The 26,974-nt window shown below is 45.4% G+C and overlaps 2 protein-coding genes across 4 annotated transcripts in view; one reads left to right on the forward strand and one right to left on the reverse strand.

Annotated features, from left to right (window-relative positions):
• The window catches only part of LOC135708358 (uncharacterized), a 69,568-nt gene extending 44,173 nt beyond the window's left edge, over window positions 1-25,395 (forward strand). For all 3 annotated transcript variants that reach the window (XM_065230423.1, XM_065230422.1, XM_065230424.1), the window contains 4 exons: window positions 267-385; window positions 8,159-8,231; window positions 8,299-9,519; window positions 25,054-25,395. In XM_065230423.1, the coding sequence (XP_065086495.1) occupies window positions 267-385; window positions 8,159-8,231; window positions 8,299-9,519; window positions 25,054-25,191 (1,551 nt within the window). In that variant the 3' untranslated portion in view covers window positions 25,192-25,395. The remainder of the gene's footprint in view (window positions 1-266; window positions 386-8,158; window positions 8,232-8,298; window positions 9,520-25,053) is intronic.
• Window positions 25,396-25,566: 171 nt separating this feature from the next.
• On the reverse strand, window positions 25,567-26,445 carry ND-18 (NADH:ubiquinone oxidoreductase subunit 18). Its single transcript, XM_065230596.1, has 4 exons — window positions 26,329-26,445; window positions 26,057-26,210; window positions 25,814-25,989; window positions 25,567-25,750 (listed from the first exon to the last, which is right to left on the reverse strand). The coding sequence occupies exons 1-4, from the start codon at window positions 26,373-26,375 to the stop codon at window positions 25,570-25,572; spliced, it is 558 nt and encodes a 185-aa protein (XP_065086668.1). The 5' UTR covers window positions 26,376-26,445; the 3' UTR covers window positions 25,567-25,569.
• Between the last annotated feature and the right edge of the window lie 529 nt (window positions 26,446-26,974).

The following is a 26,974-nucleotide window of genomic DNA, read 5'->3' on the forward strand; positions in this document are numbered from 1 at the left end:
CTTCTTAACTCTTCTGCCAGCGGTGACAGAACCGCCGCTACTAATCAGCGCAGGGCACATTTCGCTGCCACTCCCCAAACGCGATTCGTTCCCACTAACGAGCGGAGAACGCTGCTGCTTGATGTACACTTTTTCTTTCCTTTGTCGCTTTATGTTATTAATCTTGTCTTTTCGCTTGATTTTCTGTCTTTTTACTTGCTGTTTTATGTTGTTTGAGTTCGGTTGATTTTTACTTTGGTGAATACTTTGGTTGTTCTCTTCCGCAGGAGGAAAGTCGACGAAAGCTGGAGTACCAAAAGGAGCTGATCCAGCAGATTGAGGAAAAGCGGAAGGAGGTGGAACGACTGCGGGAAAAGGAAAAGCTGGAGGAAGAGATGCTAACCAGGTGAGTGGATTGCTTGCAGTCACCTCGACCTGGGGACCTCGGGTTCAATTTCTGTCGAGTTGCTTGATGTCTTTGTTGAGGTTCCACGAAGAAATTATTATCTCTTGTAGCATAGATTCTGAGAAGAATACTAAGTAGAGTTTCTAGAGAATTACAAGAGATCCTCTTAGGGGCATTTTGGGAGAATACATTTCTCATGTGTAAATGCTGTACCAAAAGATTTCCGAGGAACATTTAAAACGGATTCTAAAGAAAATTATGGTTGAGCTATCAAACAAATTCTCTTGAGAATGACTAAGAATGTCAAGATTAATTAAGAGTGAATTTCAATACTTTTCTGGAAGGAATTTCTTAAGTGTTTTGCACTGAATTCCGGTAACTGCTGTGGAGAAAATTTCTACCGTACAGACTCATAGTGAGAGGAATCCTGGAAGTAAAGGTCAGATAGGCAAAGATATCTAGATGTGTTCCTAAGAAACAATTTAGTAAATTCAAACATTGACAATTTTTCAAGATTCCTTGCACATAAATTGAAGATCCAGGATAACAAAAATTCTTAAGATTCTGAGCCTTCGATTGAGAACAAATTTCGAGATCCTGGTCATAGAAAACCGTTTAAGATTATGGAGCTAGAAATTTCAGAAATGTGTACCTAACAGTAAGTGCCTAGATAGGGGAAATGGCTCTAATGTTGGCCTATGGAGGTTGGGCTCATCGCTAAAAATATGCTGTTTATCAATTTCATCTAAATGAACGCGTCATTGGGACGGTACTAATGAATATTTTTGGTCGTTATTGAAAATTTTGTCGCTTGCTGAAATTATGTATGGGCCCAAGTTAAGGGCATTTAGGCCGACATTACATCCATTTCCCCTGAGTGGGAAAAATCCTCTATGAGCAGTTCCAAGCCAAATATAAAAAAAAATAGTTTTTGACTCGACTCCGATGTGCATGATGCAAAGTTTATTGTTTGTTATGGGTATCATTCACATTTTTGCTAAAATTCAGCCACTTTGGATCTTGTTTTTTTTTTTTCCAAAATGGCTCATTGACATTTTGCATTAAATTGTAGCACAAAAACGTCACTCGATTGTTTCCGGCCTTTTTGATAAACAACGAAAATTTAATTCGCTTCGCTCGGCTGCCATTGTTTCCTTCTAATCACAAAATGGCTCAACCAGTGAATCCATCAGTATTAGCTTCGGTCGCAATTAAGCTACCCGAAGAAAGCCTGACCCAGCTATGAAGTTTGCACAAGCTGAAGCCCAGTGCGCAGTCCAAAGGTCTGAAGTGCCGGGGGTTTAGCAGGTTTGGCCACATTGTGATGCACTGTCGAGAACCAGGGAGGTAAGCAAGCTGATGCTTTTTGTACTGTACTGTCCACGTGCGGATCCACGGAGAAGGATGAATGGTACCTAGATTCAGGTGCTACCCGGCACATGACGAAGTGTGTGGTTCTGCTCGACAATGTGAAAAATGCAAACGGAACGGTTGTAGCTGCAAACAAAGGGTCGTGAAGATCGAGGCATGCGGAACGGTCAAGCTGTATCCTACTGGCAGTAATAATGATGACGGAATTCCAGTTCATGATGTGCAGTTTATCCCTGGACTATCCACGAGTCTCTTGTCGATCATCACGGCGAATGAGAACGACTCAAATTTGAGTTTAGTTCACTCATAATCGCCAAAACTGCAGGAACTCAGCGATGAGTAAAATCTGTCTCATGGTTTCCTGTGGAAAACCTGAAAAATTTGCCGGAAATTGATGAAAGTGACGAAAATTTTATTCAGTCTCGGAGTAGTATACCAATAGACTGAGTGAATCCAATCTTTACTTTTCTCAAATTCAGGATTTTTTCCCTGGAAAATCCTGGAAAAACCTGGGAAAACATGAGGCAAATTTGCTTATCGCTGAGTTCCTGCACTTTTGGCGATTATGAGTGAACTAAACTCAAATTTGAGTCGTTCTCATTCGCCGTGATCCAAATCGTGAAAAAGGGCTACACGGTTATGTTTAAGGAGGATGGCTGGACGTTGATGGGAGATTGGTTGCAACAGGTGTTTAGAACGACTTGTTCAAGCTGGATCAACTCAAGCCAACCGGAAGTGCGATGCTGACCTCATGTCGAGCAACATTGGAGATGTGGTACAAGCGTTTGGGGCACATCAATGTCTAATGGAGTGGCAAAAGGAGTTGAAATCAGTGCAGCAGATTGTGGTGTGTGTTCCGTCTGCCCGATGGGAAAGAAAGCAGGCTAGACTTCCATTCAGCAAGAGCGGTTCGAGAGCACAGGAGTTGCTTGAAGTAATCCATTCTAATATCTCGGGACCAATCAAAGAGGCGTTATTTGGCGGTAGTCGATGTCGGATGTTTGTCTTTTTTCTCAAGAGGAAATCGCATCAGGAAGAAGTGCTATGTCGGTTCAAGGAATTCCATGCGTTTGCGGAGCGTCAGTGCGTATCGAAAATGAAAACGTTGAGGACAGACAACGCCAAGGATTACGAAGAAGACGGGAATCGAACATCAAACCACCAATAATTACACACCTGAGAACAGAACGGGTTAGCGGAACGTGCTAATAGAAGAGCCACAGACAAACAGACAAAACACATTGAATATTTGCCATTGTAAAACATCGTCGTTAAAACATTACCGCCATCTGTTGAGTATACTCGGGTGGGCTGTACGCTGAACAGATGGCAATAGTGTGTAAACGTCAAACGCAAGGGAATTGACTATGCGCGCCACAGGTGGCAGTATTACCAACTGAGATACTTCTAAACTTTCCTTACCAATCAGGCTAAAGCCTTGTTGTCCTCTGCTGTCCGAAGAAGTCGTCTCCACTCTACTCGATCCATGGCCACAGTTCGCCAGCCCCGTAGTCTGCGAAGGGTCCGCAGGTCACCTTCTATTTGGTCGATCCACCTTGCCCGCTGCGCGCCTCTTCTTCCTGCCCGGGTCGCTTTCTAGAACCATTTTTTTCACTGGGTCTCCCAGCAGCTGGTGCAATTCGTGGTTCATTCGCCTCCTCCACGTTCCGTCATCCATCTGCACTCCACCGTAGATGGTACGGCGGCGAATTTTATTCGACCGGAGCGTCCTCCGGAGTCCAAAGTAGGCACGATTCCCTGCCATAATGCGTCTTTGAATTTCTCTGCTGGTATCATGTTCGGCAGTCACCAGTGAGCCCAAATACACGAACTCATCGACCACCTCGATTTCGTCACCGTTAATCTGAACTCGGGGTGGGAGGCAAACATTGTCTTCCCTAGAACCTCTTCCTTTCATGTATTTTGTCTTTGATGCGTTGATGGCAAGTCCAATCCGTCTAGCTTCAGCCTTCAGTCTGATGTACGTTTCCGCCATCATCTCAAAGTTCCGTGCCATAATGTCAATGTCATCGGCGAAGCCAAGGAGCTGGATGGACTTCCTGAATATCGTGCCACTCGTGTCTATCCCAGCTCTTCTGATCACACCTTCTAACGCGATGTTGAACAGCAGACACGAAAGTCCATCACCCTGCCGTAACCCCCTTCGAGAGTCAAAGGGACTCGAGAGTGTCCCCGATACTCGAACAACGCACATCACTTGATCCATCGTCGCCTTGACCAATCGCGTCAGTTTATCCGGAAATCCGTACTCGTGCATAATCTGCCATAGTTGATCTCGATCGATTGTGTCGTATGCGGATTTGAAATCGATGAACAAATGATGTGTGGGCACGTTGTATTCGCGACATTTCTGCAGAACCTGCCGAATCGCGAAAATTTGGTCCGTGGTAGCACGGCGACGGCACCCATGAATCCCGCCTGGTATTGCCCCACGAGCTCTCTTGCAAATGGTGACAGGCGGCGACATAGAATTTGGGAGAGTACCTTGTAGGCGGCGCTCAGCAGTGTGATCGCGCGGTAGTTGCAGCAATCCAACTTGTCGCCCTTTTTGTAGATTGGACATACGCATACTTCCATCCACTCCTCCGGTAATATCTCCTCCTCCAAATCTTGGCAATTAACCAGTGCAGCGCTCTAGCCAGTGCTTCACCACCGTATTTTAATAGCTCACTTGGTAGTTGATCTACACCAGTTGCTTTGTTGTTCTTCAGCCGACCGATCTCCTCCTCAACTTCTTGAAGATCAGGAGCCGGTAGCCTGTCGTCTTCTGCGCGTGCTCCAAGGTCTGTTGCCGTGCCACCTTCGTTTTCTGCTGCTTCACCGTTGAGGTGTTCGTCATAGTACTGCTTCCACCTCTCAATCACCTCACACTCGTTCGTGAGAAGGTTACCGTCCAAGTCCTAGCACACATCGGCTTGCGGCACGTAGCCTTTGCGTGAACTGTTAAGTTTCTCATAGAACTTCCGTGTGTCGTTTACGCGGTAAAGATTTTCCATCGTCTCGCGATCTCGGTCTTCCTGCTGACGCTTCTTCCTTCGGAAAACCGAGTTTTGTCTGTTCCGCGCTTGTCTGTATCGCTCCACATTCAATCTCGTGCGGTGTTGCAGCATTCTCGCCCGTGCTGCATTCTTCTCCTTTACTAACAGTTTGCATTCGCCGTCAAACCAGTCATTTCTTCGGTCCGGGATTGCAGTACCTAGTGCCGCTGCAGCAGTACTACCTACGGCTGAACGGATGTCCCTCCAGCCATCTTCAAGAGAAGCTGCGCCAAGCTGCTCTTCCGTGGGTAGTGCAACTTCCAGCTGCTGCGCGTAGTCCTGGGCAACTCCGGCGCCCGTAGTTGATCAATGTTGGGTCGCGGCGTTCGACTTCGACGTGTGTTATGCACCGTCGAGAGTTTTGAGCGCATGCATACTGCATAGTGCATGCCCGATTGCCGGTCTATACATTGCCTCCCGTCCTACCTAAGCGTTCATGTCGCCGATGACGATTTTGACGTCCCGTTGCGAACAGCTCTGGTAGAAAGTAGCCGCTCGATGCCCGCTTTTCCATACCTTTTGTCCCGTCCAGCAAAGTTCCTACAGTGCTACGACTTCGAAGTTGCGTGGTTGAAGTTCGTCATAGATTAACCTATCGCAACCCGGGAAGCCGAGCGATTTGCAGTTCCATGTTCCGAGTTTCCAATCGTAGTCCTTATTTCGTCGCGTAGGTCTGTGCCGATTGTTCCGATCCGTATTTCTTTCTTCGGTATTTGCAACTTTGTTTTTTTTTTAGGGCGGCTTGTTGGGCCTGCCCCAACCCCCTGTCTTGCCGGGGGACCATCGTGCACAGCTCTGTTTAGAGTCCCACGCTGGCACTAGGACGGTGATCAGCCACTCCTAACAGGGCGAACAGACGCCGTTTTGAGCCGCACCTCCATGATGAACAGACGCTCAGGTTTGGTGAAGCATTTCCTCTCACTGTACTATAGTTACCGCGCCAGTGTTCGCGTCGCACCTCTTCACTTTGCTATTGCCGGACTGGCAACATTGCCCAGGCTACGCCACCCAGCTGTGTCCATGTTTCAGCTGGTAGTCTTTTGTTATCATATGACTCGAGGAGGCGTGAAGTAGGAGCTTGTGAGGACCAGGGCTAAGAGTTCCGCTCCTTCCAGGTTGTCAACTCACCATTTTGTATGATCCTGTATTGAAATGCTTTCAAAAGTGTCGTGAGGTAAAATTCATTGGTGAAGGTTCAAAAAATTTTTCTTAAACTATTCCCAGTGGTTGTTCCAGTGGAGTTTGATGATATGCACACTACGTCACGTATAATACGTATACGCAGAATGTTTTCATCAGGAAAAAAAAAAAACTTCATAGCGGAAAATTTTCCTGATGAAAACAAATCACAGGCACAATCACACTTCAGCAATCTCTATAAAGATTTTTCGATTCTCTGCAAAGGTATTCCTGTGTCAAAATCTTCACAGACTTCTGAAGAAACCTCGAGCGACTTCGAAGGGTTTGGTTCCAGTGGAGTTACTGCCGTTCCGATTCAAGAACAGGGTGTTACTTGTGATGAACCGAAATCGTTTGCTGAAGCGATGGCATCTCCGTATGCGGAACAGTGGAAGAGAGCGATGCCCGATGATCTGCAGCCAATCAAGCAGAACGATACCTGGACGTTATTGGACCTCCCACCAAGCAGTTGGCAGTATGTGGGTGTTCAAGATCAAGCGTGGCGCAGAACGAGAGATCAAAGGTTTAAAGCTCGTTTGGCCGCTCAAAGATTCAGAAAATTACGATGAGATGATCGCTCCAGTGGTACGCCAAACTACCTTCCGGACGTTGATGGCGATAGCTGCGAAGAAATACATGGATGTTAAGCAGTATGACGTCAGGACCGCGTTTCTCTAAGACGATCTTGAGGAGGAAATCTTGATGAAACAGCCAAGGGTAATGAGTAGAAAGTGTGCAAGCTGAATCGTGCTGATATGAAGTCTAACAGCGGAATTGTTTTCAAAGTAAACGGCGGAACCGTAAGCTGGGCTTACTGGAAACAATCCTGTGTGTACCTATCGACTACAGAGGCGGAATTGACAACCCTATCTGAAGCGGTTCAGGAGGCGTTGTGGTTGAAGTCATTCCTACAGGACCTAAACGACGAGCAAGCAGCAAATACATGAAGATAATCAAAGTTGCCTGAAGATGCTCGTGTCCGAGAAGTTCAGCAACAGAACGAAGCATATTGCTACAAAGCTGCACTTTACTCGTGATCAAATAAAGAAGGGAGAGGTTAGCTGCGTCTACTGTCCAACGGAGAACATGCTAGCAGACCTGTTAACTAAACCGCTGCCAAAGATGAGGACTAATAGCAAATCCGTTTATTATTCAGTTCCAACCTGGATTGGGTATCAAGATTGGGTCTGCTTGTTTTCTGATAAACGTCAGTTTGATCGTTGGTTTTTAAAACCTACCAACCGCCGAATTCACTATAAGAAACTTGCAGAGATGATTGGCCTGACAGTTGCTGGCTAGGAGGAGTGTTGAAGTTGAAGACGGAAACGATCAAAGTAGTCATGGCTATGTTACCTGTCTGACATATTGAACTTCGTACAATACAGGCGTTAGTCTTCTGCGTTTACTATTGAACAATATTATTGAATCAATTAAAACTCAAGAGATTTGATGCATAGCGGGTGTTGCTTTTAAACTGTATTTGATTACACTCTGATAGCATCTGAATCATTGCTAAATTTGGCACTATCGTGCTGACCATGAGAACTCAATAAAAGCGGTTTGATGTGTCTTATGCTTGATTCGACGCAACTGGCAGCCACAGCATGCTATTAAAGCTGATAATCGGACGCCAAATGCTAATTTTTCTCTTTTGGCAATATAAAATAAAGGTAAGAACCATTACCCGAGGACACCAGGCACCTGTTCTGATGCTATTTTGATATAAGCGTTCGTGATAACATATTTTGCCTACCCTTTTGGTCGAGTTAACAGTAATCATAACAAAAATATTAATTCAAAAAGAAAAAAAAAAATAAAAAAAAATAGTATATCAAATTACCTATGTGATCAATATGATTTCAAAAACATAATTTGATATCATAATAATATCAATTGTGATATCCGACTTTGCAAAACAACCAAAAACCTTCTGGGAAGTAAAAGGGCGAAGATAAATATTTAAGATATCGGACTTCGAGTGTTTTTGAACTCTGTTAATACGGGTAAAACAAAATATTGTAAAGTTCCAATAAAATTCCCGGTTATCCCAGTTCAGTGGCCACCCTGCAACTATGTCCCTATTGTATACCATAGCCAGCCTGATATTAGTCGTTCCTAAATTAAATTTCATTACCCTTATTCTTCCCGTGCATGTTTCCTACAGCCGCTTGGAGCAACAGTTGAAAACCATGCAGCTGGAGGAAGAACTGGAAAGGGAAAAAATGCGCTCCGAGAAGGTAAGTACCTATCAACTAATGAAAACGTCCCAACATTCTCAAACTGACCATCCTTCTCTCGACGCAGATTCGCATTGCCAACGAGCAGAACCACATCCGCCGGCTGCAGCTCCTCTCCAAGCTGGAAAATGACCACAAAGTGTTCAACCCGCACGACGACCAGCGGAAAACCCTTTCGGAAAATGGCAAAGAAGTCTACCTGGACCCGTCGCAGCAGAAACCGGAAAAGGAAAAAATCTACCGCTACTTCAGCAACTCGGCTCAGAACGAAAAACCCGCCAGCTTCACCTCTTCGAGCATCTCCTCCGAGCAGGACTACGACTCTTCCAATGAATCCATGAACTACGATCGCTATCAGTACTGCAAAAACTGCCGCACTGACATCGATCGATCGTTTCTTCCACAAAACACGCACCGCCAACACCATCACCATTCACATCGTCATCATAATCTCCAGCCGAATCCGGCAGCTGCTCCCCCCAGGAAAGAAGACGCACACTGTCTCAGCTGTCGCAAACGGATCGAGAAGCTTTGCGCGAATTGTGACCGCGTGATGAAGCGGTCGATGAAGCAAAATCTGTGCACGATTTGCCATCAGGCGCTGGAAAATAGTCGACTCCAGAAAGCAGCTCAAACGGAACTGAAACGCCAGCGAAACAAGTTGCTTCGCTCGATGGAACGACTGGACGACGAAGATGAGCTGGAACGTCCAGCTCCTCCTCCCGCAGTGTCAAGCTCACCACCCCCGAACCCGTACAAAATCATCGACATTCAGTATCACGAGAGCGAAAATGACCACGACCTGGCCGTGCTAAATCCGGTAATCGTACGCAACAACTACAAGAAACCGTACTCGCTCAACATTGACAAGGACTCGCTCTTCCATCCGAGTAAGAAAACACCCGACCCGAAAGTATCGGTCAATATCCGCAACGGCGAGGTCTTCGTGGACAACAAGCTAAGTGGAACGCCAAAACTACACCACCAGCAGCAACAGCAGCAGCCGCAACACTCCAGGGAGGACGATACCGATGACATCACCACCGACGAAATGGACGATCGGATATCGAAATACGTGAAGCACTACAACACGCTGTGGATGAAGCGGAGCACCCGCAAGAATAACCTCATCTCGCAGAAGAATGCCAACGTAACGACGAACCCTTCGGGTGTACTGGGCAGCAAGTTTGGACCGCTGCCTTCGCTTTCGCCGCCGAAAGTGTACGTCAGCGATCGGGCCGATAATCTGAAGAGCGACGCCATGAAGATCACCGAGAAGAAGTGGGATGTGAGTATATAACACGTGGAAAGATCATTAATTTGATCTAGTCGGGGCTTTAGGGCAAAAGTGCCCAACCGCTGAAACAAAATTTTCTTTTTTTTTTTTAAATGACTGCAATGAACGTGTTTCAAGCTGCATTTTGTTTATTTCTCTTTTATTCCGGAATAATTATGAATAAAATTGGACTAATATGATATCATTGCTGAAATGCAGACACCACGTCCGGCCTGCGGGCCGCACGCTGGGCAGCACTGCTCTAGGGGCAGTTCGCAAGTTTTCTGATTATTGTCAATGTGTCCTACTATTATAGGCGCCTGAAGATGTTGATGGGCGGAAGGACTTCAGAATTTTACTCATACAGCCAAGATTCCTATAGTGCGGATTCGTTCTTGCCGGATTCCTATAGTACTGATGCCACTGGATTCCTATAGTACGGTCGATCCGGCATTAACGATTTGAGCTAATTGGGACCAAACACTGTACGGCAATTTGAAGAGATAACTTCCTGATGTCTTTGGAGAAGTTGTTAGGCAGATAGTTGGCCACCTTTTGGAAACAGTCAGTTTCCGGTAGGACACAAGTCTGGTTCTGTGGAAGATCCGGAACATCCGTATATGCGGTCAATTCATGAAACTGATCCTAGAGCTCCGCGGTTTTTTCGAAACCACTCATAGCCGTCTTATCAGAATAAATTCGGAGGAATGACCAGCAAATGGACCCTGGGGATGGTCAACTAAAAGGTCCGGAACATCCGTAAAAGTGGTCAATTCATGAAACTGCTCCTAGAGCTCCACGGTTTTTTAGAAACCACTCCTAGACATCTTATCAGAATGAATTCTGAGTTGTATTCGAAATATGGACCCTGGAGACTACGCGATGGTCCACCGGAAGATCCTGAACATCCGTAAATGTATTCAATTCATGAAATTGGTCCTAGAAGAGCTCCGTGGTTTTTTGGAAACCACCCATAGACGTCTTATCACAATAAATTCGGAGTTGTGACCAGAAAATTCATACTGGGGACCACAGGTTGGTCCACTAAAAGATCCGGAATATCCGTAAAAGTGGTCAATTCATGAAACTGATCCTAGAGCCCCGTGTTTTTTTTTAAACCACTCATAGGCATCTTGTCAGAATGAATTCGGAGTTCTGTTCGGAATATGGAGACTACGGGACGGTCCACTAGAAGATCCGGAACATCCGTAAAAGTTATCAATTCATGAAATTGATCCTAGAGCTCCGTGGTTTTTTCAAAACCACTCATAGACGTCTTATCACAATAAATTCGGAGTTACGACCTGAAAATGTATACTGAGTGTGAATTTCGACCTGGTTCAAAGGGGAATCCCCCAACGCTGTAGCTTGCAGCTAAATTGTTACTTACCTCTTCGAGCTCCTGGGAATGAAAAGCCACGAGTTCTGGGTTTTCAAATATACGAAGCATAGCCTACTTTGATCAAATCGACATAGAGTGTACGTCGACTTTAATTCCGTATACATTTCTACCGAATCATTAATACAGCTCATTTCACACTTTCCTAAGCTCATGACTGTATACCGCACACTGAGGACCACGGAATTAAAGATCCGGAACATCCGTAAAAGTGGAAAATTCATGAAACTGATCCTAAAGCTCTGCGGTTTTTTTTTTCTTAACCACTCATATACGTCTTATCACAATATATTCGGAATCCTTTAAATTTGTCGAACCTCTTAACGGAATCCCTTTTATGAAGAGCTTTGAGTGGGTTGGTTTATTTCCTTTAAATTCCGTTATAATTGCTTATCTTTTGACAGATACGCGTATTTCGTCTACTACTTGCAGACTTCATCAGTGCCAAGTACTCAACACCACCAACGGATACTCGAGACTCTTTAGCATGCTACCTAAAACAACACATCGTAGCATGTCTCTACCTGTTGGAGACTGAATTTAGGTACCTGTTTAGGTAAATTTTGACATGGCAGTGGATACCTGCTGATTTTTAGTACCTAACGGAATTTAAAGGAAATAAACCTGCCCACTCAAAGCTCTTCATATATTCGGAGTTTTGACCAGAAAATTGATGCTGATCACGGGATGGTCCACTAAAGGATCCGGAACATCCATATAAGTGGTCAATAATTAAACTGATCCTAGAGCTACGCGGTTTTTAGAAACCACTCATAGACATCTTATCAGAATGAATTTGGAGTTGAGTTTGGAATATGGACTCTGGAGACTACGGGATGGTCCACCGGAACATCCGTAAAAGTGCTCAATTCATGAAACTGATCCTAGAGCTCCACCACTCATAAATCAATAAGACGATATTTTTAAATGGCTGAATGAATTTGGATGTGTCCAAGAAATAATATTCAAAAATTCCGTTAAAAGTGAAAGAATTACTTGAATACCACCTTGAAATCATCCATGATGATAAATAGAAAAATTATGTCTATGAGCAGTTCTAAAAAACCACATCTTTTCTTTAGAGCACAAATGTTCCGGATATTCCGGAGGTCTATCCGATGGACCCTGGGGTCCATTTTCCTGTCACAACTCCGAGTTCATTCTGAATAGATGTCTATTATTTTCCAGGGGAACGTCTATGATCTTCCAGAGGAGCATTCATGGTCTCCAGGGTCTATTTTCCTATCATAACTCCGAATTCATAAAAATGAGAAAACGTCTATGAGAATTTTCGTAAAAATACGGAGTTCTTGGATCAGTATCATGAATTGACCTCTTTTACGGATGTCTCGGATCTTTCGGAGGACCACCCACTGCACAATGGTCCCAAACCCGAATTTAGGTATATAGTGTTTTCGGAAAAGTTTCTTCATATTTTTTGGCCGATTTTTTATGTTAGTGAAATTGGGTGGTCCACAAAATTGGTGATTTGAAAATACATTTTTTTGAAGTAGGACTACGCCTGTGATTTGTATATGGGGGTACACTTTGTAAAAACCGAAAAAGGAACATGTAACAAAATTATGACAGATTTTGAACGTTAATAACCTCAGCTGCCCCTGGACCGATTTCAATATTTTTTCACCGATCGATCAGAAATATTTCTACGCATCTGCTAAGATTAAGACATTATCATTTTTCAAAATGTCATTGTTTAAAATTGCACGAATGAGCAACTGTTGCTATGATAGTTAAAATTATCCCCAATTGCCTGCGAAAAGCGATTTCCCTAACACAGATTTCAAAGTTGAATTCCATCCGGTCTCACCAAACGGTGTTTATTCAATCACCGCGTGGTGAGTGGTGGTGTTCTCCAGTACACAACGAAAGGCTCCCCGCATGCAGCTAGCTATCAAGGCTGACCTCAACCGCCGATCGGATTCAGTTCCAATCACCGTGTATGGGAGTGGCTGGTCGTCGGCATCAGCAGCAGCAGTGCTTTCGGCGCGTAGCGTTGAACATTGTTCTCCAGTACACAACCAAAGGCTGCCTGCAAGCAGCGAACTGCAGCCCACATGAGCATCCATAGAAAGAGGAAGAAGCTGCACCGCTATTGATCGGAATCAGTAGCTCTTCGTGAGTGCGTCACCCTTATTCCAAACAACATACAGCTCACCAGCCTCACCACCACCCTAATAGCTCAGCATTACAACATACAGCTCACCAGCCTCACCACCACCCTAATAGCTCAGCATTACTCAACCATCACGACAAAACGGTCCTTTTCAGGACTACCTTAAATATGAAAAAGTATTTTTTTGACATCAATCGGATGTCAGTTCCCATATCAAGATAGAGCTGGAATTAGGGCGTAACAGCTTTTGTAAACAATGACTTCTTTCGATGATGATTTAAAAGTCAAGGCTCGCCCGCGCAAATCAACATCACCATCAGGTAGGGTAAGACTTCCCCTACCCGACGGTAATGTTTTTTTGAGTGGGCGTGTCTTGATTTCCTAAAGGCTAGGTTAGGTTATCTTTATTAGTGAGAATTTCAGCCAGATGCTGGTTCATCTCTTGACGAATATTGGGGAATCCAGAAGGGGTCCACCCTAGTGACAGAATGAATAAGGTGGGGTATCCAGAAGGGACCCACTAATTAAGAGGAGAGGACAGTCCAGAAGAGACCTCCCTGGTAACAGAGTATTTGTTTATCAGAGTTGGCTATCGAGGTGCTGTCGTAGTTAGTAGATGTTCCTGGTTTGGTGCATTTGGTCGGCTAATTGTTATGGTGATGTATTCAGAGTCCGTTATAGAGGTTGGTCCTGGTTCAATCCGGGGGGCGGTTATGGTTGGTTCTTGTCAGTGAGTTAGGTCAGATGTTCTTGTACATGTTGGCGTCCTTGATGAAACATATAACAGTTGCTTCGGTTGAAGGGTCATTGGCCAAGACGTTTCTAATGTTCGTCGGGATCCCATAAAGATCCCTAATTCCCTGGAAACCTGGGCAATTCACTAAGAGCTGCTCTACCGTCATCGTTGTGTTGCAAATATCACAGTGTTTTCGGAACGAAGTCGCACTTCCCATATTGTGGGTCGTCCGAGTATGTCCTGAGCGGAGACGAGAAAGAATCAGTTGGTGATGACGGTTTGGAAAATCTTGCCACTTGGTGGTTTCCCCTTTGATTTTACGGAAGAACGGTTCCCTTTTGCTGGCCCACTCCTTGGCTCAAGCATTCCAAAGTTTGAACTTCATCCAAGTCTTGATATCAGGTCCTGGAACGGTCCGCAAGATGGTCTGCTTCACAATTCCCCCGGATGTCGCAATGCCCGGGGATCCATAGGAAGGTAGTGACGACGGAGCTTCCAGTTGGATCCCTTGGATCCAAGGATGTCTGGATGTCTGGGATTTCAAAGCTGTTAGTACGTATGCGTGCATTTCTCGCGAGTTGTTACCAGCCTGGCAACCGAGAGGTCAACGTGAAGGCTTGGTTCTGCCCATCCTCTGGTTCCGGTCCAATGTAGTCTCAACACTGGGGGGAGCTCCTGATGGGCCAGGTTCTTTAGAGCTCTGTTTCCCTCTCTGAGGAGACAGACTTCTTCGTTTCCGGCAGTCTTCTCCAGGGTCTCGGCAACTTGGTACCGGAAAGGCAGGACACCGAATTCAACGCATGCCGAGTCCGCAGGAGTGGACGGTAGGAGCCTAGCTGCAATACGGATGGCTTGATTATATGTGGGACCTAGCCGCGCAATAAAGAGGTCACTAGTCGTACATAAAATCTCAATTCCGTAGAGGATTTTACTGTTGACGATGGATTTTGCTACCCTAAGCATAATGTTTCTGTTGTTACAACGATGAGGGCTGGAAAGTGTCCGCAACAAGCTAAGTCTTGTGTGATTTCCTAAAAATCATCGAGAGAATCTAACATACCATGTTTTTGAAGGCTACATTGGGGGCGCTATTTCAAAAACCAAAGTTGGTCGCGGCATGAAAGTGGTCTGATTTTGATTCAGAGATGATGGATTTTAATTCTTAATACGCCAATCGATACGAATCTGTTAAAATTAAGTCTGTCACTGTTGAAATTGCACGACAATGCAACTGTTGCTATGATTATTAAAATTATCACCGATTGACGGCGAAAAGCGATTTCCCAAACACAGATTTCAAAATTGAACTCCATCTGGTTCTCACCAAACGGTGTTTATTCAATCACCGCGTGGTGAGTGATGGTGTTCTCCAGTACACAACGAAAGGCTGCCTGCAAGCAGCGAGCTGTAGCCCACTTGAGCATCCATAGAAGGAGGAAAAAGCCACACCGCTTTTGATCGGAATCAGTAGCTCTTCGTGAGTCGCTTTGGGCCATCTATGTCAAGCGCGTCATACTAAAGATTATAAACAGAGAGAACCGCGCTCAAATTGCTATTCCTACACAAAACACAAGCTCCTGCTGCAGTTGACAAATAAGATTTATTATATAAGACCACGTAGTCCTACATCACCATTGTATACAACCCCATAGGGCTGTCCCTTGTAGTTTTTTATTATTTGAGATAAACTGCCGCTCTTTCTTATGTCCGTCCCATAGAGAAAATCGGCAAGCCGGAAAAAATCGCGTTTTAAGTTTGCTTCGTACCATTGCTTCTTATGTGATGGGACAACCAATGTGACTGTCTTTCCAAACAATGAACAAAGTTGATGAGTTCATCCAGTATGGGACCGACATCGTAAGAGCGGCAGTAAACCAATTCAATGTTCTATTAAGTTGTAGAACAATCAGTTCGAATACTTCAATACTTGGTACTAAAGAGGCTGAATTTATAAAGAGACGATATGTCAAAATTTGAACAATCGATTATCTGTCAAAGTCATAGGAAAAGTTATTCCAATCGAGCAGAAGACCTGTCGAATGGATAAGAATGAAGCGGTGCATTTAGCAACGTGAAGAGCTGCAGAGTAGAAATAATATACGTCTAAGTTAGCCATGAGTTATTTGAATAAAATTTGTTCTTCCTTTGTCGTCGCTCTTACGGACTAGACGCTATTTTACTTTGCTCCATTCCTCCCAAGAGGTTATGGGCCCAGCAAGTTACCATAGCAACCGATAAACAGAGTGATTTTTTTCCGCCGTGCGTAAGTTAGTCGCGTTCGGGAGTGTTCCGTCGTTTTTTCATAGCCGGAGATGACCACAATCGAGAAATTGGGTGTCCCACGGCTAAACGGAAGCAACTACAGCAGCTGGAAATTTAAAGTTGAGCTGTTGCTGGTTCGAGAGGATCTCTGGGAGTACGTGACTGGCATGTGCCCAGTGCAAACGGAAGCAAACACAGCAGCGGTAGTGGCGTGGCGAAAATGTGACCAGAAAGCAAGGGCTACAATCGGTCTTCTGGTAGACGATAGCCAACGGAATCTGATCCAGAACACCACTACGTCAAAGGAAGCGTGGGAGAACTTGGAAAGGAGCTACGAGCGTACGACGCTCACGTCGAAGGTATCCATCCTCAAGAAACTTTGCGACATGCGGTACACCGATGGGGAGGAAATCGACAAGCACATCACCGAGATGCAAGATCTATTCGAAATGCTGTCGATAGCAGGCCAGGTGCTGGATGCTAATTTGCAAGTTGCGATGGTCCTTCGAAGCATGCCGGATTCTTTCAATCCGCTTACAACGGCACTGGAAAGCCATTCTGGTGCTGACCTAATGTTCAACCTAGTCAAGACGAAGCTGGTGGACGAGGTAGCGAAGCGTAATTGACCACTTTGTCAAGCAGTTTTGGCGTGACTTTCTACCAGCGATTTCACAAAACTGGAAAAACTAATTTCTATTTTTTTATGAAATGCACAAATGTTGGCTACTTTTCTCGAGGTTCTAGAAGAAAAAATCTCAAAATAATGTTTCATTTCAAAGTTCGAGTGGTAGTAAACGTAATTTTATCTGCTCGAATGAAGTGGTTAATTGTGCCGGTGGTGCACATTCGGTACTGAAGGCAGGTACGAAGAGGCAAATCGTTTGCCACCATTGCCATAAAGTTGGCCACAAGCTGAAGGATTGGATCGTTTGCTGGCCCAGAGCAAGGATGCAGAACCACCAAAGAAACATACCTCGAAGCAAGCCAGCAGACCTACGAAGGCGAAGGCAGTTCGAAGCGGTTCCGACGAGTATGCTTTCATGACTACCAGAGGCAGTGACGTCAACTTTTGGGTAGTTGATTCTGGCGCAACGTCCCACATGGCAGCCAACAAGGAGTTTTTCGAGTCACTGGACGAGTCCATCTCCGAAGACATCGTGCTGGCGAATGGAATGAAGACCAAATCGGCTGGAAAAGGTATGTGTCGTATTCAGTGCGTTGGTGAAGAAGGAAATATCAACAGCATGACCCTCAATGATGCGCTGTTTGTCCCTGATCTTGAATCGAATCTGTTCTCTGTACGATCTGCAACGAAGAACGGCGCCATTGTCATTTTTGACGATACAGAATGTCGGATTTCCAAGGGCAGCAAGGTTATAGCTCTTGGCTCGGTATCTGGCGGATTGTACATCCTTCAGATCACCCATATGGCGAACGGCAATAGTCACACGGAAAATTGTCAGCACGTGTGGCACCGGAAGCTCGGCCACAGACACTCAGAAGCCGAGTTGGAATCGAAGAATCTGGCTACCGGGATCAAGATAGTGAGCTGCGGTGTTAAAGCTGTATGCGAGTGTTGTTTGGAGGGCAAGTTTGCCCGGCTCCCGTTTCCCCAAGCAATCCAAGACGAAAACGAAGCAAGCACTCGACCTCGTGCACACGGATCTATGCGGACCAATGAACACACCAACGCCAGGTGGTTGTTGGTACTTCATGGCGATTACCGATGACTTCACGCGGTACTCGCTGGTGTATTTTTTGAAGAAAAAGTCGCAAGCAATTGATTACATCAAGCAATATGTGCAGGAGATGAAGACAACGTTCGGCAGGTCGCCGAAAGTAATTCGATCGGACCAAGGTAGTGAGTTCAAGAACCAGCAGCTAGAGAATTTTTGTCGTCAAGAGGGCATTCGGCAGCAGTTTAGTACCAGCCACACGCCCCAGCAGAACGGAGTAGCTGAAAGGAAAAATCGTTCGTTAGTTGAGATGGGAAGGTGCATGCTGCTTGATGCCACAATGCCAAAGCAATACTGGGCCGAAGCAGTAAACACAGCGTGTTACCTCCAGAACCGTTTGCCGTCAAGTGCCGTGCCGGAAACGCCATACGAACTGTGGACTGGAGATAAAACAGACCTCATCCATCTTTGATTGTTCGGATCACAAGCCTTCGTGTGGGTCCCAAAAGAGAAGCGTACGAAATTGGACCCAAAGTCGACGAAAATGAACTTCGTTGGTTATTCGCAGCAGCACAAGGGCTACCGTTTCCTGGATCTAGCGACGAACAAGCTCGTCGTATCTCGAGATGCCAGGTTCATTCCAGCAGATGAGGTTCGGGAAACCGAACCTCACGAGGGGAAGTATCGTTTTTTATCCTTTCAAATCTATTTCCGTTGAGGATGATGAGAAACCCGTTGTTACAGCCGATAAATTCGAGTTGGAGCTTTCGGAATCCGATGAAGACGATTTCGAAGGGTTTTCTGATGAATCCTTCAGCGCCGGAGAAGATTTTGACACTGCCACCGAGGACGAAGCGGAGGATGTACGACGGTCCAGCCGTAAAAACAAAGGTGTGTTACCATTGCGGTATCAAGAAACCACCCGCCTAGTGTCCAATCAGCACGATGAACCCCGTACCTATGATGAAGCTATACGCAGCCAGGAGCGCCACGAGTGGAAGAAGGCAATGGATCAGGAATTCGCAATCCTTCAAGAAAACTCGACATGGGAGATCGTGAAGCTGCCATCGAAACAAAAACCAGTCGGATGCAAATGGATCTTCAAGAAGAAGCTGGATGAGTCTGGCCAAGTGATCCGCTACAAAGCACGACTCGTAGCACACGGCTACAGTCAGAAGTTCGGCACCGACTACGATGAGGTTTTTGCTCCAGTAGTCAAACTAACTACGCTTCGAACGCTGTTGACGATTGCCGCTCGTCGATCCCTGCAAGTCAACCACATCGATGTGAAGTCAACATACCTGCACGGAGACCTCACCGAGACCATTTACATGAAGCAACCAATGGGCTATCAAGTAGGATCTGAGGAGGAGGTGTGTTTGTTGTAGCGTAGCATATACGGGCTGAAGCAAGCGGGTCGTATCTGGAACCAGAAAATTAAATATCGTTCATATTGTTGTACGTCGACGATATGTTAATTGTGAGTCTCGACAACAACGAATATGAGAGCATCAACTACTACCTGTCGAAACGATTCAGGCTCACGTGCCTGGGGTATGTCACAAACTACCTCAGCATACAGGTGGAGCAAACGGGTTCCGGCAGTTTCTTGTTGAACCAATCAGCTTACATCCGGAAGATTGCTGAAAGGTTTGACATGGGCCAAGCGAAGCCATCGAAAATACCCATGGATCCTGGGTATCCAAACGTGAAGCAAAAGGAGGAGGAGTGTATGCCATCCGGCGAGCGTTACCAGAGTCTGATTGGTGCTTTGCTATACGTTGCAGTGTGCACCAGACCCGATATTGCGATTGCTGCGTCTATTCTGGGACGAAAGGTGAGCCAACCTACCGAAGCGGATTGGTCCGAGGCGAAAATGACTTTACGGTACCTCAACGCAACAGCTGACTTGAAGCTTGAGCTTGGCGGAACCGGCGGTTTCGAAGGATTTGTGGATGCAGACTGGGCTGGTGACAAATCAGATCGAAAATCAAATTCCGGGTTTGTTTTTAAGCTCGGAGGTAGTCCAATCAGCTGGGCCCCTAGAAAACAGCAATGTGTCAGCCTGTCGTCTACAGAAGCTGAGTACGTTGCGCTATCCGAGTCTAGTCATGAGCTACTCTGGCTGTTGAAGCTAATGGAGGACATAGGCGAGGTCGTCGATGGGCCAGTGGTGATGCACGAGGACAACCAGAGCTGCATCGCCATGCTGTCATCCGAAGGAGGTAGCCGACGAACCAAACACATTCATACACGGTTCAACTTTGTACGAGAACTGATGTCGACTGGCGTGATGGAAGTCAGGTACTGTCCAACGGAATCAATGGTCGCAGACATACTCACGAAGCTTTTGGCGAGAGTTAAGCTGGAGAAGTTCCGTACCATGATCGGTCTGAAGTTCTTCGACGTTGAGGAGGAGTGAAGCGGTGCATTTAGCAACGTGAAGAGATGCAGAGTAGAAATAATATACGTCTAAGTTAGCCATGAGGACAAAGAGAACTTTTACAGTCAACTGAATGCAGTCGTGGATAAAATTCCGAGAGGTGACATCAAGATCTACATCGGCGACTTCAATGCGAAGATCGGCTCCGACAACACGGATTATGAGCGTGTCATGGGGCGCCATGGTCTTGGCGAAATGAGCGAAAACGGTGAGCTGTTGGCAGAGTTTTGTGGCAATAACGACATGGTGATCGGGGGTTCGCTCTTCCCCCATCGACCAGTGCACAAAGTCACGTGGGTTTCCCGTGATGGACATACCGAAAATCAAATCGACCACATCTGCATCAGCCGAAAATGGAGAAGGAGCCTTCTTGACGTTCGGAACAAACGCAGTGCCGACATCGCGTCTGACCACCATCTCCTCGTTGGAGAGATCCGCCTTCGTATCGCGCGGGTCCAGCGGCGGGAGGAGCGGCTCGGACGGCGATTCAACACACGCCGATTGGAAGATCCAGCAGTAAAAAGGTCATTCGTCGAGGAACTGGAGACCAGAGCTGCGGATATTCCTGATGGTGGCAGCGTAGAAGAGCAATGGACGGCGATCAAGGATGCCTTTACTGAAACGAGTGAAAACAACCTGGGCGAGCTGCGCGCTCAGAGAAAGGAGTGGATCACGGATGACACCTGGAGGAAGATAGAGGAGCGGAGAAATGCAAAAGCCGCGATAGAGCGGGCGAGAACCAGAGAAGCGAAGAACCAGGCCCGCCAACTGTATTCGGCTCTCGAGAAGGAAGTGAAGCGCTCGTGTAGGCGGGATAAGCGAGCGTGGGTGGACTCCCTAGCCGATGAAGGTGAGAAAGCCGCAGCAACAGGCGATATCCGTCTCCTCTACGATATCTCACGACGCCTGAGTGGAGCAAGGATGAATCCTAGGATGCCAGTGAAGGACGCGACTGGTCAGTTGCTCACCGACCCCACTGATCAGCTGAAACGCTGGTTTGAACACTTCGAACAGCTTCTACAAGTTTCGTCGGTCAACCAGCCATCAACATCTCGGCATGAACCGCCAAGAGTGCGACGCATCACTCGCGTCAATTCTGAGGCGCCATCCCTACCGGAGATCGAAGCTGCTATCCGAACCATGAAATCCAACAAGGCTCCCGGGGTCGATCGCATATCAGCAGAGATGCTCAAAGCTGACCCCATGCTATCTGCACAAATGTTGCATCAACTATTCTGCAATATCTGGGACACCGCGACTTTTCCGGCTGACTGGATGCAGGGCGTCTTAGTGAAGGTCCCAAAGAAGGGGGACCCAACTGTATGCGATAACTGGCGTGGCATTATGTTACTGTGTTGTGTTCTCAAAGTTCTATGCAAAGTTATCCTCAACCGGATACAGGAGAAGATCGACGCGACTCTCCGACGGCAGCAGGCGGGATTCCGTGCTGGAAGATCCTGTGTGGACCATATTGTCTCGCTCCGCATAATCTTGGAGCAGGTCAACGAATTCCAAGAGTCCCTTTACTTGGTTTTCATTGACTACGAAAAAGCTTTCGACCGACTCAACCACGAAAACCTGTGGGGCGCCTTAAGGCGCAAGGGAGTTCCGGATAAAATCGTCAACCTCATCGAAGCTCAGTATGAGGCTTTCACGTGCAGGGTGCTGCACAACGGAGCCCTATCTGACCCTATTCGGGTAGTCGCTGGAGTGAGGCAAGGATGTATTCTATCACCGCTACTGTTCCTCATCGTAATCGACGAGATAATGGTTGGTGCGATCGACCGTGTGCCGAACCGTGGGTTGCTCTGGCAGCCTATTACAATGGAGCATCTAAACGACCTAGATTTGGCGGATGACGTTGCTTTAGTATCACAACGGCGTTCTGACATGCAGAGTAAGCTCGACGATCTCGCCGAACGCTCCTCAGCGGCAGGTCTCAACATCAACGTCAGCAAGACTAAATCGTTGGATATCAACACGGGAAATCCATCCAATTTTACGGTAGCTGGTCAGGAAGTGGAGAAGGTTGAAAGTTTCCAATATCTTGGCAGCCAGATAGCGTCGGACGGCGGAACCAAGAGTGACATAGGTGCACGGATCAAGAAGGCAAGGGCTGCTTTTGCGAGTTTACGAAACATCTGGAAGTCAAATCAGATTAGTCTCCGCACGAAGATCCGAATTTTCAACTCTAACGTGAAATCTGTACTGCTGTACGCTAGCGAAACATGGTGCGTATCAGCGGAGATCACACAGAAGCTGCAGGTGTTCATCAACCGATGCCTGCGGTATATAATTCGTGCTTGGTGGCCTCACAACTGGATTTCGAATGCCGAGCTCCATCGACGGTGTCACCAGAAGCCGATATCGACAGAAATTCGGGAACGTAAGTGGAGGTGGGTTGGCCACACTCTACGGAAGAGCGGAAATGAAATCTGCAAACAAGCGCTGGATTGGAATCCAGCCGGACATCGCAGCAGAGGCAGACCCAGGGGCTCATGGCGGCGAAGCCTAAACAAGGAGATTAAGCAAGTCGACCGGAATTTGACCTGGGCCCAGGTCAAGGCGAAAGCAAACAATCGCCCAGGATGGAGATCTTTCACGTTGGCCCTTTGCGCCAGGGATGGCGCTCAGGACACTTAAATAAATAAATAAATTAGCCATGAGTTATTTGAATAAAATTCGTTCTTCCTTTGTCGTCGCTCTTACGGACTAGACGCTATTTTACTTTGCTCCATTCCTCCCAAGAAAGAAACCCAATTCAGTCTCTTTACTTGGTACCATCTCTGACCACTCCAGCCTATAGCCGCTATATTCATAGTCTGGCGGATAGAATCTCGGGAACCATTGAGCTGACAAATAGTGGAACCAATCGAGCAAATCACGACCAACCACAGAAAAGAGCACATCAGCTATTGCGAACAATACTTCGGAAACCCTTTTCTCGCGACTCAAGGCTCGCCTACGCAAACTAACACCATCTTTGGGTTGAGGAAAGTTTCCCCTATCTGATGATGCCGGTAATTTGCGTTCGATTGGAAAGAATAATCAACATTTTGTTTATAAAAGTTGATAGTACCTTTTCAATTGTTGGTCTAAAATAGATTGCTTTGGTTCCACTTTTTGATAGATCGAAATTCTATCCGCCAGACTATGAATATAGCGACTATACTCCAGCCTCGGCTTGCGCAAGCCACATCACTGGGTCATTTTTCCAAAAATGCAGGAAGTTTAACTGCAACTGCGGCAGTAGTATTTGTGGGGCTAGGAACTGGGTCGGTCATCTCTTTCCACGTTTCAATCTAATAAACAATTTAGGTCTATTGCTTTCGGTTAGTGGCATTGGGGTAATTTGGATTCTGTTATTTTGAAGAAAAAAAAAACTACATAATCCGGTGGATATGTTAAAGAGGGGGAGGGTAGTGTTCAAGTTATAACATATTTGGATGATATTCCATATGGGGAAAGGAAGAGTGTATGGGTAGCCCCTCAGAATATTCCAAGCTCTGAGATTAAGAAAACATTCGAAATCTTGAAGTTGAAACAATTTTCTGAATTTAGATATAAAATAAATTAAGTTTCAACAGTTTCATTTTGTCGACAATTTGTGATCTTTTTCCCTGTGTATTTATTAAAATATCTCATCACGTAGGATAGATTACTGGATTTGTTTGCAATTTAATTGCATCAATTTGTTGTCATGCAGCAAGTATGTAAATCAGTAAACAAAAATTTCTTTTAAATATGTCTGTAATATCTTCTAAAAACAATCGATAAATTTCCAAAATATTTCCCAAGAATTTCAAATTTCAATAGACTTTTAACTTTTCTTCTGAAATGTTTTACAATAATTGTAGTTTGTGAGTCGAAGAGTCGAAGTCGGTAAAGTTCAATCAGAAAAGTCGAAGTCGAGTTATTTTCATCCGACTCCACAGCCCTGCTTAAAACTCTGTAGTGCCAACATTTTCAACATTCTAAGCTATCCTATCCTACTCGGGAAAATATTTCACGTTAATCGGCTCTCGAAAAAAGGTCGTAAACGCAATCATTAATGATCGATTTGGCGTATAATTATTCTGTCCATGTTTGCTTGGTTGCCATATTTCGTATGGGTCTGCTACGTTTTTATGGTGGTGCGAATCTTCATTTAACGTTTTAAATTTAACATAATCCTTTTGACGAGGTGGAGGTATATTTTATCTGATCAGGTTGATAAGCTTTGATTAATTTCTTTCGCAGCTGAATTTTCTGTAAAAGAAATTTTCTATGGTAAGTGTAATTGGCAATCCCCACTACCCACAATAGGCGGATTACAACTCCCTGATCCGCACTGCGCTTTCGATTTGCATTGAGACCCTCGACAACTACGCCAAATTCAAACCATTTTGGACAATTTTTAAGTTAGTTTGGAAAAATCGATGGAACTTTGTCGAAAACCGCAAATCGATTCGATATCTGTGCAAAAAGTTAATAAGCATTTACTAATGACGTAGTAAGCCACGTGCACTTACCTTGCGTATATGATATAAGCTGGCTTGTGCTTAGGGTATCCCACTAAATATTGAATGCTAAACGATTTATAACTTTTTGCACAAAACTCGAACCGACTTGCGGTCACCGACAAAATTGTTCTGCATTATTGAGCAATATGTATTCAAATTTGGCACAGATGTTAGGGACTGTAATACACATCTAAATAGTAATGGGGCACAGGGAGTTGTAAAGTTGACCCACCCTAACCCACATATCAGAACAAAACTTAAACGCTTAGCATGCCACCGTATTGTTTTTAAGCTGCACCGCATTGATTTCCCGTAAGAGAGCTAGTGTACATGAACAACTTCTAAGGTACATACAGCACGCAGATAACCGACCATCCATCTCGGCTTTCCGCAGATTCCCGCCGTACAACGTACCATGGTTACACCCCGATCGCCCCGGGTCCTAACCCAACTGGGCGCCATCCGGAAGCAACTTCAAGTGGAGCAGTTGCAAATGGATCAAACCTACCACAGTGAGCAGCACAGCAACTAGCATGCGAACAACAGAGATGTCGTCCACGGATTAACTTTGTGCCTTTTTCCTACGAAAAGAAAACCGTCCAACGAATCCTCCATTTTAACGTTTGTAACTTAAGTAATATAATATCTCAGACTGTACAAAAGCAATTTTCTTTTTGAACGTTAACTTTCTTTGTTAAGTAAAATTAAAAACACAAGAGAATAAAGTATGTTAGAACCAATGTTCCGAGTTGAGGCCTTCTTTCGAAAGAACAAACAAATCAGCGATTCTACCTTCTTCAATGATCCATTTATCCACTCCCGGCAGGGATCGATACAGGTATTCCGATTTGGTATTTACACAAACAATCTAACGCACGAAGTAATCTGTTTTTTTTTTATCGCGAGGAACTTACTTGGTGGACGTACGGGTGCGCTTGTTCCACGAGAAATTAATTCCGTAGTTCTTGACGCGTTGCTTCTTGTTAACCTGTGGATTATCCACGAACCATCTCCATCCGTTCCGTTCGCAGTGATTGATGGCCTCCTCGGCCGAGCCAAACTCCACGATCATATTCGACAGGGGATCACCGCTACAAATGCAAAATCAAAATAACACGAACCGATCCGAAAGCATTAACATGGCAGCAACTGACCTCGATGACCATCCCATCAGGGGATTATCCCAGCGCTCACGGTTATCGAACTCAATGTTCCAGTGGTGCTGGTTGTTGGTTCCGCTTTGCATGGCATTCTTTGCTGGCATGAAGATTCGCACGCGTCGTTCCTTAATATGCTCCTCCGGGATGCCGGAAATCGGGCTCAAGTCGACCTATAATTCAAGACACTCGTACAGATCAGCTGCTGCACTCCCCCTTAAAAACAGAATCCAAACAAACCTTCGTGGGCACGGCAATGGTGATGGCTTGCTTTTCCCGTTCGAGACGCTCAACGTCGTCGGCGATGACCAGATTGGCATCGACCATGGGGGCTTCCTTCTGCTGCCGGGGGTCCTTCAGCACGACCGACGAGGTGGAAAACGATGCCTTCGTCCTGCAACAACACAAACCATGATTACACAATCAGTCACATATCTACCAGCGATTGATAGTCGCAAATTCGCGTATTTTATGCAGCTTTAGACTGTTAATCGAGTATGAATCCTACTTACCACTGAGCGGCAGCCGCACGGGACAAGGATCTGAGGATTAGACTCATTTTACTGATAGAAAACCGTCGGGATAGATCCGATTAATTTATCGCTCTTGCCGAATCCGATGGAAAACTCGTAGTTTCGTCGAGTGAAACGTCAAAATCGAGGTCAAAATATTTCGCATGACAGTAAAGTGATACACTGCAAATTGGAAATGGTTATATTTGCATTCGGGAATGTTGCATGCAAGTTGTGCTAAATATTTCAAGCATAACTTTTCAAAAGAACGTAAGTCGCAAAAATAAACAAATTGATATTTTGCATCTAACCGAATATAAAATACATGCTTTTCCTACGAGTTAATAAAAAACAAGGTTTGAAATTGTAATGCATTATGGAAAATATATGTAATAACGCCCTATGTGACCTTCTTTCATTGTTTTTAAAATGGTGTTGAAACACCTTTTTATTGCCAACATGACTTAACTGTTAAAATTTGATGATAACACAAAAACTGCAGATACGCTCACAGTGAAGCGTCGTATGTGAAAAAAACAAAGCAACCACTATCAATCAGCAAATGCGTCAAGTTTGTATGTTTGTTTTTGTTTTTCCGGGAGCAACATGTTTATTATTTCAAAAGTATTCTAATAAAATTGCACTT

The sequence above is a fragment of the Ochlerotatus camptorhynchus genome, unplaced genomic scaffold (genome assembly GCF_037179485.1).
Source record: "Ochlerotatus camptorhynchus isolate MF236.1 unplaced genomic scaffold, CSIRO-AGI_Acam_v1.1 ptg000330l, whole genome shotgun sequence".
Lineage (NCBI taxonomy): Eukaryota > Metazoa > Arthropoda > Insecta > Diptera > Culicidae > Ochlerotatus > Ochlerotatus camptorhynchus.